Below are 14,217 nucleotides of genomic sequence, written 5' to 3'. Positions count from 1 at the left end.
GGGCTCCCAGGCAAGGCTCAGGGGCCATGCTGCTGCTCTGGGACCTGGGAGTTTGCTTTTGGGCTCTCCCCTTATTTTGCCACCAACAGAAAGTGCACTTTGCAAAAATAAATTCTATGTATCTCATACAAGTTAAAAATCTTCCAGTGTGCCTTGGGGAGTATACAGCACAAACTGAAACATTCCATAAGCTACTGGCCATACTTTGTCCTGAACAGAGTCCACCTTGGTTCTCAAGAAAGGCGCGTGAAAACATATGGATTCGGATGGATACTTTTCAATGCTTCTGGTGCTTTAAAAACACAAAAGTAAGGATAAGGGACTTAAAATGGGCTCCGTTTTTTATTTAGAAAGGAGAAGCCCTTGAGTTAAAGAAAGAAAATGAAGCATTTAATGAAATTTATAGACCTCATTAGCTATATCTTACCAGGAAGTGATATGAATTCTTCTTAGAGAAAAAGAGCAAAGTTTATATGACTCATTTCCAGATTCCTGTGGTTTATTATCCTCATTTCTAAATTCTAATTTGTTGCAAGACTATCTTTAGACAGATAACAAATTTTCCAGGATTCTGACATTTTAACACCCACACAGCAACAAAAAGAAACTTTGAAATGAAATCCAAAATCTATGGCTTCTGGATTTAATAAAGACACAGACATCAATACAAAGTTTCTTTACTCAATAGTACTTTTTGGAGAAAGTTGGTAAGTAACCACTTTTTCAACTAAAATTTGCTAGTGTACCATGGCTCTATAACGCAGATACTCCTTTTAAATGAGAAAGTGAAGAAAAACAGTACAGGTTAATCCACTTAAAAATATGTACTGGGCTTCCCTGGTGGCACAGCGGTTGGGAGTCCGCCTGCTGATGCAGGGGACGCGGGTTCGTGCCCTGGTCCGGGAGGATCCCACATGCAGCTGAGCGGCTGGGCCCGTGAGCCATGGCCGCTGGGCCTGCGTGTCCGGAGCCTGTGCTCCGCAACGGGAGAGGCCTGCATACCGCAAAAAAAAAAGTACTTTTGGGGCTTCCCTGGTGGCACAGTGGTTGAGAGTCTGCCTGCCAATGCAGGGGACACGGGTTCGTGCCCTGGTCCGGAAGGATCCCACATGCCGTGGAGCGGCTGGACCCGTGAGCCATGGCCATTGGGCCTGCGTGTCCGGAGCCTGTGCTCCGCAATGGGAGAGGCCGCAACAGTGAGAGGCCTGCGTACCGCAAAAAAAAAAATAAATAAAAATGTACTTTTAAAATTTTATGCATGTTAACCAATTAGAATTAGGTAAAAACCATTGAGCTGTGAAGGACAAAGTTTTAAGGGAAAGACACACGGAGCTGAATGAATATGTGAAATGTAATTGTCTGGTAGACCCAGGTGGGTTCTAACCGCCTGGCTGTAGAGACTCCACTTGGATGACAGGAAAGGTCTTTCAAAGCAGCTATGACAGAGTAGACACAAGAGTGGGGTCAGGGGCACGTGGGAGGCCCGGTCCCACGGGCAGAAAAGAACCCGTGATTCCACCTCATGCCCTGCCTTCTCGATCGGCCGAAGTTACCTTCACTTAGTTTTGCTAAATATCTTCAAATGCGTGGGTCACACAGATGGCTGGCCCTGGAGTCTGGTTGTAGCTGCTGAACCTTTGCATTTTACCAACAATGAAGCTGAGCGCTGGCTGGAGGGGAGACAGAGGCCAGGGCCTCTGGGGCAGCAACCTGAGGGAGGATGGGAGGGGGGCGCCCACTCCAGCAGGGACCCGGGGAGCAGGACACCAGCGCTTTTTCACCAGGGCTGCTGTTGACCTGCAGTGTGGCCTGAGCCCTGGACCTCATGAGAGCCTCCTGAGCCAGCTGGCCCCTGCCCCCCTGTGGCTCCGACCCCACAGGGTGAGCCTCTGCCCTGTTGCCCCCCCCCCAGGGGTGGGTGGGGGACACCTGCGTCCCTGCCCTGGCTCTCAGCCACTCAAGAGCATCCTATCAAACTCTCCTGCTTCTCCTGGGTCCTCGTCATCAGAGAAGGATCGTGTGGCTCCCCACGCAGATCACCAAGGTCGGCACTTCTGTCCGCCCGCTTTGGGGAGGCCGCGGGCGGGTCAGGAAGCAGGGAGGTGGTGCGGCTGACCAAGACTGATGTCCCGGAGTGGAGCTGCTGGCTGCGGGGGTGACTGCCTCAGGGTATAAGCTGACGAACGTGCTGCCGACAGCGAACGTTCAGCAGTGGAGAGGCTGCAGCTGCCCTGAGGGCCCTGGGGTCTCATGTGAGTGAGGAACATGGCGCAGCCTCCGGACCCAGCACGCACAGTGGGGACCTTCACGGGCTCGAGCAGCAGAACCTGAAGTGGGGATCTCGGGTACACCGTCCAGGAAGGGACGAGGGGCCGGGTTGCGCACGAGACCGAGCCACGAGGGGGTCATCCAAGGGCATGCACTGCAGCCAAGGGGGAGGCGCATTCTCTGCATTTTTGGAGCCCTGAAATGTTTCAACTTTTAAAAAAGTTATCCTTCTTCTATTTTTTAAAGAAAATGTATGTGGAATGGCAAGTACAGAGGAGATGGTCAGGGGCTGCTCTTGTTAGGGGAGGGGTGACCAGAGTAAAGGGTGGCTTGGTCCCCTCCGTGGACAACTAGAACATCAAACACACACACGAGTGTCCTTCAGCCGGGCCGGACATGACCCTCTCAGTACCCAGGGCAAGCCCAGTGGCCTCGGGAGATGGAGACAAGGGGACGAAGCACGCAGTCGGGAAGTCAGGGCCGTCGGGATGTCGCAGGTACTGGATTAGAATAAAAACATGAGCGTCTGGTATTTCCCGCTGCTGCACTTCTCTGTCTTCTCATTTTGAGAGGTTATCTGCCCAGAACTTCCTCTGTCTCAACTGATGTGAGCTTCGATTTCTCTGCTCTTCTTGGTGCCTTTCTGCTCCTTTGCTGTTGCGGCTTCATTCAAGCACCAGAAGCTGGTTGAGTGCGGTCGCCCCTGTCACATCCCATTGTACACAAAGGACTCTCCGTTGTTTTCCTTGCTCCCTAATTGAGTGTTTCTATAATTGAAGGAAAAGGAGGCCTGTGCTCCTTGTGTGTAAAGCACTTATTCTATCTCCCCACTCCTTCCTGGGCTGCTTCTGGCCTCCCTCCCAGGTTGGAGACCTGCTTCCTAGATCTCATATCTTCCTCCTCTTCAATTTGCTTCTTAATTTGATGGAATGTCTTCCAGTAAATTTCTGAGAAAGCTTTTGTAAGAGACAAATATTTTGACTCCCTATACGAAAAAGTCCTTGTTATATTTTCACACGATTGACAATTTCGTTAGGCATAGAATTCAACATTCAAAACCATTTCTGTGAGAACTTTGAAACTTGTGTCCCAGTGTCTTACGGGTTCCACTGCAATTGCTGAGAAATCCAAGACCACATTTGTTCCTGCTGTTCTCCTCTCTGAACTGCCCAAGGGCTTTAAATCCTGGGCAGGGTCTTCTCTCGTACCCTGGGCAAGATACCCAAGGGCCCTTTCCATCTGGCAGCCCACATCTTTGGTTCTAGCAAATTTTTCCAAATTATTCTTAGCTAATTTACTCTCCTCCACGTAAGAAGAAATCTCACTATGCTGGACTGTGCTGTGTCAAATCAGCAAGAGCTGGGCACCAGTTTCTCAGGGGCCCCTTCTCAGTGTGAATCCAGGTTAGAGCTAGACCCGAGCGGAACCTGCCTCAGGTTGGGCAACAGAATGAAGGAGGACCACTGTCCCAGAAAGTCATGGTGGTCAGACCATGGTGGTCAGACCCATGGTGGTCAGGGGTGACACAGGCAAGGTCCTCGCCCAGAGGCCAGCATCCATGAAATGTGGGTGGATCTTCATGTTCCTTGGGGACAGAAGCTCTTGTTCTCAGGACGCTTCTGGACCCCACTCTACGCACATGTTCACCTGTATTCTTCATCATATCCACGACAGTAAACTCTAAACATACGTGAATGTTCCTCTGAGTTCTGTGAATGGCTCAAGCAAATTAATTGACAGAGGAGGGGGTCGTGGGAACCCTGATTTATAGCCAGTCAGGTGGAAGCACAGGTGACGACCTGGACTTGTGATTGGGCTGAAGTGAGGCAGTCTTGTAGGACTGAGCCCTTAATCTGTGGGATCTGACGCTGTCTCCAGGCACGTGGAGTCAGAACTGAGTTTTATAGGACACCCGGTCAGTGCCTGCTCAGAACTGAAGAACTGCTCAGTATTTGAAAAGGCAAAGGAACTAGAATAGCAAAAATAACTTTGAAAAAGAAGAATGAAGTTGGAGGAACCACATTAACTGATTTCAAACTTCCTCCACAGCTACAGTGACCAGGAGAGTGTAGCCATGGAGTGACACACAGATCAATGCAACAGAATGGCCCAGAAACACACCCACACGAGCACGGCTGACTGATTTTTGACAAAGGCCAAAAGCAATAAAGGAAGGTAGTATTCTCACCAAAAATGGTGTGAAAACACTTGGACATTTGTAAGCAAAAGAAAGGAAGAAAGAAAAAGAGCCTTGATCCAAACCTCGCTCCTTATGCAAAAATCAACTTAAAATGAATCATAGTTCTAAATGTAAAACGTAAAACTATAAAACTTTAGGAGAAAATCTTTGTGACCTATAGTTACATAAAGCATCCTTAGACATTGATACCCAAAGCACAATCTATTTAAAAAATAGATGAGTTGGACTCCACCAAAATTAAAAACTTTGGTTCTGTGAAAGACTCTTGTTAAGTAGATGAAAGAAAAGCCATAGATAAGGAGAAAAGACTTGCAAACACACCTAACAAGGGACTTCTGTCCAAAAGGAAACTCAAACTCGATAGCAAGAAAACAAACAATCCAATAAGAAAATGGGCAAAAGATCAGAACAGACGCTTAGTGGATGGTGCATAAGCACATAAGAAACTGCCGTTAGGAAAATGCAAGGCAGAGCAGTGATGAGACACCACGGAACGACTGGCATGAAAAATCTGACACCACCAAGTGCCAAGAGGGAAATGGCGCGGCCACTCCGGGAGCCTTGCGTGGACTTCAACTTGAACACAGATGCACAGTCCCAAACCCGGTGCTCATCCCAGGAAGTGAAGCCTGTCCATCAGGGTCTCAGCGGCCCTACTTGTCACAGCCCCACAATGACGGGCGCATCCCTGCAACTGGACTCTCTCGGCAACAGGAGGAACAAACTATCATCTCAAGGGCACAATGCGGAATGAAAAAGGCATGGTTCCACTGACATAACTGCCTCAAATGACAAAACTCCAGCGAAGGGGACAGAGAAGTTGTTGCCAGGGGCAGGGGCAGGGGCAGGACAAAGTGTGACTAGCAAGCAGTTTCTTTGGGGTGCAGGATAGTCCCAATGTCCTGATTGTGGCAGGGGCTGTGCTGATGCAGACGCGTGATGAAATTCCATAACCCCCACCCCTCCCCAACAAGAATGTGTGAACTCCGAGCAGGGCTGTACCAGTGTGCATCTTCTGGTTTGAACATCATACTGTGGGTATGTTACGAATGGGGGGCTGGGTGAAGGGCACAAAGGAACTCTACTATTTTTGCAACTTCTATGTGAGTCTGGAGTTATTTCAAAATACACAATTTTTATTGGTTAGGCTTTGTAAAATGACTCTACGATCCGGCGGGGAAGCAGTTTCTCTGTGCAGGTACCAGGAGCCTGGCCTCCAGGTTAGAGGCAGGAATAACATTCTCAAAGAGTTTCATCAAAAATATTCAGGCATGTGTTAAAAATGCACATTGCCAGAGCCACTAAATCAGAAACTCTATGGGAGTAGATGAGGGATCTGCATTGTTTTCAAGTTTTTGAGCTATTTTATGATCAAACAAGTTTGGGGAGTGCTGGTTTAGGTAAAGAGTCTGTACTTACAGAGGTAAACTTTAATTATCTAGAAATTTTGCTAGTCTAGAGTCCTTGGATACTGGATAAAGTGAGAGTTTGTGCATTAGTGCTGGCAGGTGGGTTGTACATTTTTCCCATTTACGTTCATGCCAAGCTGTTCAGACGCTGCGGGCAGATGAAAGCTGGGCGACACCCTCCCTGTGGAACGCACGGGGCCACGAAGGAGAGGCTGTACAGGAAGGGGGGCTGTTCTCTTCGCTGCAGCCCTGTCCACATACCACTGTGTCCTGTGGGCCCAGGGGCAGGGGACACAGACCAGGGGGGACCACCAGGGGCTGTGGAGGAGCCAAAGAGGGTGTCCAAACTCTATGGGCCGAATTGTGTCTCCCAAAGCCCACTGCAGCGCTAACCCCCCCAGGCGACTGCATTTGGAGATGAAGCCTTTAAAGAGGTTTTAAGGTTAAATGAGGTCATGGGTGGAGCCATGATCCACGAGTCACCGAGAGTGAGCCATAGAGGAAAGGCCCCGTGACGACTCGGGGTGGAGACGAACGTCTACTCGCCCAAGAGAGAGGCCTCAGGAGGAACCACCTGCTGGCACCTTGATCTAGAACTTCCAGCCCCCAGATTGCGAGAAATAGCTGCCTATTGCATTTGTTATGGCAGCCTGAGCAGGCTAAGACACCAAGGAAGCACAGATCCTGGAGAGAGGTGCAAGGGCAGCTGGGAGCAGGCGTGGAGGACAAGGACCAGGTGGGGCTGGGCTGAAGGGGGCGCCTCACCCACTCCTGCTGTCTTCCTTCCGCTGTGAACCTGAGCACATACTCCAGGGAGCCAGGGCTGGGCTCATTGGCCTCGGTAAGGACCCAGCCACCCATGCAGGCTGCCAGGGCCCCCAACCCCTCCTTGGAGCTGCCAGGATCCCCCAGGGGCAGCCTCTGAGGCGGGGGTGGGGTCTGGCCTTGCCTCCCCTTGCCCCCCATCCCCATCCAAGAGATTCAGGTCCCTTGGGAACAGCCCCTCGCTGAAGGTGTAAAGTGGGCACTGCCTAAAACAGCTGCATTTTCAGGCTGGCACAGGCTCCAGGCCATTTGTCCAGACAACTTTCCACCTCTTGGTTTATTTGGAATTAGCAGAGTGTTAATTTTATAGTACTCTGATTCAACTTTGTGCATGGTGGGTATCTAATCATACATTCAAGTAGACACACAAATATCAAACCAAATTACGCTGCTCTCCACCTCACAAATGTGACTCAATTTAGACTATGAACAAAGACCCCACAGAGTGCTGGTGATTTCTGTGACTGTAACAGTTGAGGAATGGCTTAAATAAGAGATATCTTCTTTCACTTTATTTTGAGAAACTTTATACTTTAATTTCCCCTGACTTGCTAAAGAAAAACACTGTTTAGGAACACCCTACCTTAATTATTTCTATGATGCTTAACAGTAAACAGTTAAGTCTGCCCTCGGCTCAGAACTTGTATTTCTGGCTGAGAATGTGCTGCATGTAAATTATACCCTCAGTGTTCAGTCACACAGTTTCTGTGTGACTCACGTTCTCCCAGAAAATCCAGCACATGGCAGAAGCCAGCTCAGCAGTTTCTCTCACGCAGCCACCTCTACACTTACTCACAGACCCTCTAATACTTGGGACTGAGGGGAGCGTTTCCAGAGCCCCCTTGCAGGTGCAGAGCTGTGCATCTGAGGGGGACCCAGGGCTGACCGCAGGCCAGGGGATTCACACTCAGTGGGACATTTTAATTTCCCAGTTAGGATATGAAAGCTCTTACTAGCTCTTCACTGAGGCGGCTATGATTCTTTGTTCTGAAACCATCAGTGCATGTCCTGGGAGGCCATTTGTAAACAGGTGGTACATCCCAGAGCCGTGACCCGCGGCTTGGACCTGCTCCACAGAGGGAAGGACCAGGAGAGGGATGGCGACAGGAGTCACAGACCCAGTGCTTATTCTCCATGCGCCAATGATGGTTTGCACACTCATATCCAAATGCCAACTGAGATGCAAGGGGTACCCAGAGCTTGTGTACCCAGAGCCCTCGGCCCTCTTCCCAACTTGGGATGCTAAGGTCGAAGGCTTCTCCTTCAGGTACCTTCACAACCTGGAGAGAAGACTCCCTTCTGATCAGAGGCCTGAAGCTGTTGTGGACTCACAGCTCCACCAGCTCGTACGCCCCGCCGCGCGGAAGGACACCCTCCCGACAGCTCTGCAGCAACCAGACGCTCAGTGGCTGTCGGTGATCCAGGGCCGCTTGGTGCAGACGGGACAGAGCTGCAACCATCCCGCATGACTGTCAACATCAACCCGTGAGCTCCCGCACCAACAGCAGAGACCCTGTCAGCTCCGAGGAGGCCACTTCTCCTTTCCTCACGGCTGGGGGAGCAGCAGTGACTGAGCCTCTCCAGTGCCCTCACTGCCCTCACTCGTTACTAGTGCCCCTATTATTATTACCTGTTATTAGTGCACCACCTGTAGCTATCAGGCCATTACTGGAATATTCATCTCAAAATGGGAAAAGTAAATCCAAATGCAAAAGTGCTTTTTCTGTGTGTGGACCAGCCTGAACGGCATAGCACTTAAAAGCTGGTGAAGTCATTCTGATAACAGAAGCAACTGGCAAACCCAACACTGAAGAGGAAAGGGTAAATAATCTTGGATTATCCAAAGAAGCATGTGAAACAGCCCCACAAGAGGAAACTCTCAGGGTTTCTTCTGAGTCACTTTGAGTTCAGTGAACAGAACACCTGATGCCATAATCACAAGCAGCTCTAATTTCAGAAGCTGATTATCATTATAAATCATCCCATTATACCAAGATTTCAGTTTTCAAAATTCAGAGTTTAGAAAAAAGCACTTCATTATATGGTGGGATCACAGGAAATCGCAACGTGGGACAGACCCCAGCACCTCACTGGGGGGAGAATGTTTCCGGGCCTTCTAGAGCTACTTCCTGGTGGGCTTTGGGGGGCTGCTCCCCACTCCTCCCCCTCTGGCTGGGGCCCCCACCCTGAGGAGCACATTTCTCCGGTCTTGGGTGGGGGGGGCGGGCGGGGTGAGTCCTGGGAACAGCTCGTCCAGCAGGAGGAAGAGTCTGGAGCATCTGCCGTCGGCGGGGCACCAGGGCTGGGCCAAGAGGCAAATGCAGCAGGCCTGGGCCCACCCCCAAGAGCCGGGGCTGTTTTAAGTCTCTGTTTGGGGTGATTTGCTACGGAGCATTAAGCGGCTGCTGGCACGCTGAGGCAGTGGCTGGTTTTCAAAGGTGGATGAACAGAGGATCTTTGGTTCTTGTCCTCACTCAACACCTCATCAACACACGGTCGTGGACCCACCCGAAGTCCCGTGGATTTCGGGACCCCACAGCTGAGACCGAGAACCTCTTCCTGGCCTCCTCCCCCAGGCCGTGGCCCCGCTCCTGGTGGCTTCTAGTCTGATTTCAGCCCACGCCCTCTTCTAGCTCCGAGGGCTCCTGATGTCTGCTGACCAGCTCCACCCAGATGGTGCATCTCAGCTCATTCCCCCAGACCCGGCCCCCCTCCAGCTGCCCTGCTCGGGGACGGCCCCGCCCCACCAGACACTCAGGCCTTTCCTGGACACCTCACCCCTGCAGCAGCTCAGCGCTGCCCGAGCCCTGGCCTCCTGCCCTCTGGATCCGTCCGCCTCAGCCTACGCGGCTGGCCTGCGGGTGCCCTGCACACCTGCCCTCTGGCTCCGGCTTCGCCCCAGGCCGGGCTCCTCTGAAACGCTGTCCCCCTTCTCCAGGGAGCGCCTACCTGGACTGTGCCTTGCGCCCAGGAGGCAGGCAGACACAGGTGCTAAGAGCATGAAAAGCCCCTCTTGGGGAGGCCGGGGCCAACTGCAGACGGCAGGCGTACCTGGGTGAGCAGCTGGTCGGGCGCCAGATGGTTGATCCACCGCGTGTATCGCTCGGTGGAGTTGGGGGGCTCCCTCCTCACTTGGCAACCGATAATCTGTGAAACAATAACAGATAGGACTTAAAATAAATCCACTGCAGCCGCTGGAACAGCCCCATTTCTCAATAACTTTCTCCTTCCAGCCTCTAAATAAACAAGAGTCGCAGCCCTAAGAGCTCACTTCCCTGGCCGCCTCCCTCTGCCTAGGCTGCCACAGCGGCCCCCCACCCCACGACGCCACCAGACGGGCACACCCCATCCCAGGAAGAATCTGCGCTAGCTGCCCTCTAAATCCTCTTCCGTACCCTGCATCACCACCTCCTTCCACCCTTGGTCCTGGAACCCGGCCCTGCCTCCTCCTGGCCATGGACACGATCCCCTCTCCGCATACCCAGCTCTGCACGCTGACTCCCGGCAGCCCTGTCCTGCTGTCTGACAGTGCCCCAGCACCTAGGGAAGCCCCCCTGCACGTTCTGCTGGGGTATCTGCTTGCAGCGCGTTTACACATCTCTAAGACTGCTCAGAGGTAAAAAGGTCCGGCCCTTTGGTCGGTGAGGCAGGTTTGGAGAGAGGCTGGTTCCTGCCGCAGATATCAGGGGTCCTGATGCTCAGACACCAGCAGCCCCAGGGCTCAGAGGCAGGGAACGGGCTGGTTTCTGAGGGAGGGACCCCTCGCAGCAGCAGGAGGGGGCCTTTCTCCTCCTTTCTGGCTGGGGGAGGGCAGCCGGGGTGCCCGTGGCAGCAGAGAGCCTGCCCCTTGGTGAGGGTCCTGTAAGGCTCTCAGAGGCTGGCTGGCCTCGGGGAAACGACACTAACCTCTAATCCCCTGGCTGTGCCTTCTCCACCTCCCTGACCGCCGAGGAACACGGTGAGGAAGGTCAGAGTGGTCGGCAAACCTACATCACTGCCCAAGTGACCTTACTGAGAAACTATCAAAAGTCACCCCCCAATATCTGAGTTTCTTAAACCTTTTGCTCTAATATACACAGCACTACACATGATGATTAATTTATATTAATGCAGTTATGCTACTGAAGAGTTGTGAGAAGGTTTTTGCTTGCTTTGCTTGAATTTTGTTGTGTGGTTGTTTTTTGTTTGTTTTGTTTTTAGTGATTCAGTTATACATATACATGTAACCATTCCTTTTCAGATTCTTTTCCCATATAGGTTATTACAGAACATTGAGTAGAGTTCCCTGTGCTATACAATAGGTCCTTTTTTGTTGTGTTTTTTTTTTTTAATTAAGCTTTTTTTTTTTTTTGAGAAATGGTAGATTCACATGTAGTGTTAACAAATAATACACAGAGATCCCATGTAGCCTTTACACGGTTTCCTCTAATGGTAACATCTTGAAAAGCCAACACGTGGCCTCCACTGGGCTGAGGGACCCTGGGCGTTTCCACGGCCACAGGGACCCCTCGTGGTGCCTTTATAGCTGCGCCTCCCCCCCACACCCAGCTCACAGCCGTGAACCTGCTACTGCAGTGCTGTAATTCTGTCTTTTCAAGAACATCGCATAAATGAAATCACACTGTGTGTTGCCTTTCAAGATTGGCTTTTTTCACTCGGTGATTCCCTGGAGATTTGTTCCTTTTTTGGCTGAAAAATACTCCACAGCTCAACCCTCTACAGGACACCTGGGCTGTTTCCAGTTTGAAGCTATTACTATTAGTCTGCTGCAAACACTCACACAGGGGGTTTTGTGTGAATGTTAAGTCTTCGTTTCTCTGGGATAAACACCCAGGAGCGTGACTGTGGGTCGTATGGTAGTTTCATGTTTAATTTTTAAAGAAACTGCTGTTTTCCCGAGCAGCTGCACCACTTCCATCCCCACAGCAGCGTGTGTGACCAGTCTCCCTGCATCCTTGCCATGTGTTTTATTCTGGCTTTTCCGACAGGTGTGTGTGGTACCTTGTCGTGGTTGTAATATGCACCCCCGGTGGCTCAAAAGGCTGAATCTCCTTCCAGGGGCTAATTTCTCATCTGCCTGACTTTCCAGGGAAGCGTCTTTCATGTCTTTCATCCATTTCTTGATTGGGATAAAACACACTTGGCCATAGGTCTGTATTCTTTTTACATACTGCTGAATTCTATGTGTGAACTTTTCATATATTTCTCCTAAAAACACATACAAAATTCAGCTGTAAATCAGAACAGCCCTTGAATGGTCACCTTGCCCAGTTGCGAGGTACCACACCTGATCTGACCAAAGCGTATTTTTTTAAAACTGTCTATTCCATCTGTTTTCTGGCCTTGTTGACACTGTCTTGCATTCGATTGCTGAACAGGAAAGATTTTGAGTCAAAAAACAAAAATGTGGATCAAAGCTGTGAGGTAGGAATCCTGTTCCAAAAGTATTCCCAAGCACGGAGATGAAGAGGCTTAACTTCTATACAAACACCCAGGCCCCGGCCTCATGACTTGCTGCGTCACGAGCAGCTGCCGGGGGCGGCAGCCCAGTCCAGCCCGTGCCGAAAGCCACACTTCCAGCCAGACCGTGAGGGGCGGCAGACGTGGTCTTTCTGGGACATGAGCTGACTTGTGCTATTTCCACGGTGAGTGCCTGAGCCCCCTCCCCAAACCTCCTCTTCCATTCTCTGCCTCTGATGAAGGGTGAACCATGCTGGGTGGGGTCTCACATGGAGGAGGAGGATTAGGTGAACACGAAATGAAGCTGGAGCTTTGGGGGCTGGCTGTTCTTTGAGGCTTTAAACACTGTGAGTGCTGGTCTACAAAGAACCAAAGTGAGGATATTTTGTTTGCCTTAACATGTTTTAAAAGAATGCTGGCCTGGACCACAGGGAAGACAAAGGCAAACCATAAAAAGAGGCACCTGCAGTGGGATGCCGAGCTCCTCTCCCGTGCTGTCTGCCCTGCCCTCACGCCAGACCACTGTGGACACCAGGCCAGCACGGTACCTTGTACACAGTCGGTGCTCAATAGACACAGGCTGAATGAACCCAAAGAGTGGGAGACTGAAAAAATTCTTGAAGAAATAATGGTCAAAAATTTTCCAAATTTGATGTAGGCTATAAAACCACAGATCCCAGAACTTCAACAAAGCCCCAGCAGAGCCAACCTTTAAAAAAAAAAACAATTCATGCTTGTACATAATAATCAAATTGCTGAAAACCAGTATTAAATAGAAGATCTTAAAAGGAGTCAGAGAAAAACACCTATTGCACACAGAGAACCGGATATAAGGATGACAGCAGACTTCTCCACAGAAGAAATGGAGACCAGACAAGGGAGAGACATCTTTAAAGAAAGAATGACTTCAACCTAGAATTCATTAGCCAACTACTATAATTTTCAAAAATTAAAGCAAAAGAAATACTTTTTCAGAAAAATGAAAGCCAAAATTATTCATCACAAGAAGACTTAAATTACAAAAAAAGATGAAGGAAGCTCTCTGGGGAGAAGGAAACAACCTGATCTATACCAAGGAATGGCAAGTGGCAATGACGGTAAACAGATGTGTAAAAGCAGAAGACATTTTTCCATGTGCAACTTCTTTATAAGATAATTGACTTTGGTAAAAATAAAAGCAAACACTGTGGAGTTTACAGCATAAACTGTGTGACAGGATGTGATTTTGTAATCTTCTTACGCTCCATGTGAGATGGTGCCATTTAAGTGCCATTTATTTATTAATAAAAGTGCCATTTATTTAAAGTAGCGTGTGAGGCGTAAGATGCAGACCCTAGGCCAACCACTGAAAAATAATGAAACAAAGAGGGATAGCTGATAAAGCAATAGTACAGATAAAATGGAATCATAAAACAAAACAAAACCAAAAGGTAGGAAAGAGGAAACCAGGAGGAAAGAGGCTTGAGGCAAAACCCAAGCCGGGAGATGAAAACCAATTACATGCAATGCAGAAGGAACAAAGTAATAAAAAGCAAAAGTCAATAAAATAGAAAAGACAACAGAGAAAACCAGCGGGGCAGGGAAGGGACAAGAGTGTGGCCGTGTTAGGAGGTCTGCCATTCCGGGGTGGCTTGGCTTGGACGTTGCTGGGATCGGCACCGATTTGCAAGATCTTATTCAGAAACTGAATTTTTTAAACTTCACTAACCTCAGTTCTTAATGGAAATGAGAACTGTTACCGCACACCCACACAGCAAACTCAAGTAGGGAAGTTATAAAATGAACCTGGGACCCGGCAGCCCACCCTCCCCACCCACCATCCTCATGGTGTTGCTAGAGGGTTCCTCTAAGCAGGGCTTTCAGAACCATGGTCTGAAGATGAAAAAAAAAAGGGGGGGGAAAGAGAAATGTAAGCCTATAATTTTATCAATTAGCTATACTTATGAAATTAGTTCCTAATTTATATGTATGCATAAAGATTACTAAAATATAAATTAAAATTAGATTTCATTAACAACTCCTATTTGTCTTATGGACCCAATCCTTAAAATACTT

At 49.6% G+C, this 14,217-nt stretch overlaps 1 protein-coding gene across 15 annotated transcripts in view; it reads right to left on the bottom strand.

Moving 5' to 3' along the window:
• Positions 1-14,217, bottom strand: part of QTGAL (queuosine-tRNA galactosyltransferase) — a 128,824-nt gene that overhangs the window by 51,528 nt on the left and 63,079 nt on the right. For all 15 annotated transcript variants that reach the window (XR_016389025.1, XR_016389026.1, XR_016389023.1 and 12 more), the window contains one exon: positions 9,754-9,849. Coding sequence is in view for 8 of the 15 variants with exons in the window: in XM_089901478.1 (XP_089757604.1) it covers positions 9,754-9,849 (96 nt within the window). In the remaining 7 variants the exon portion in view is untranslated. The remainder of the gene's footprint in view (positions 1-9,753; positions 9,850-14,217) is intronic.

This window comes from Delphinapterus leucas, chromosome 19, assembly GCF_059928025.1.
Source record: "Delphinapterus leucas isolate spDelLeu-1000000601 "Yukka" chromosome 19, BTC_Dleu_Yukka2, whole genome shotgun sequence".
NCBI classification, from domain to species: domain Eukaryota; kingdom Metazoa; phylum Chordata; class Mammalia; order Artiodactyla; family Monodontidae; genus Delphinapterus; species Delphinapterus leucas.
Note: the sequence above shows the minus strand (reverse complement) of the source record. Positions and strands in the feature narration are given on the sequence as shown.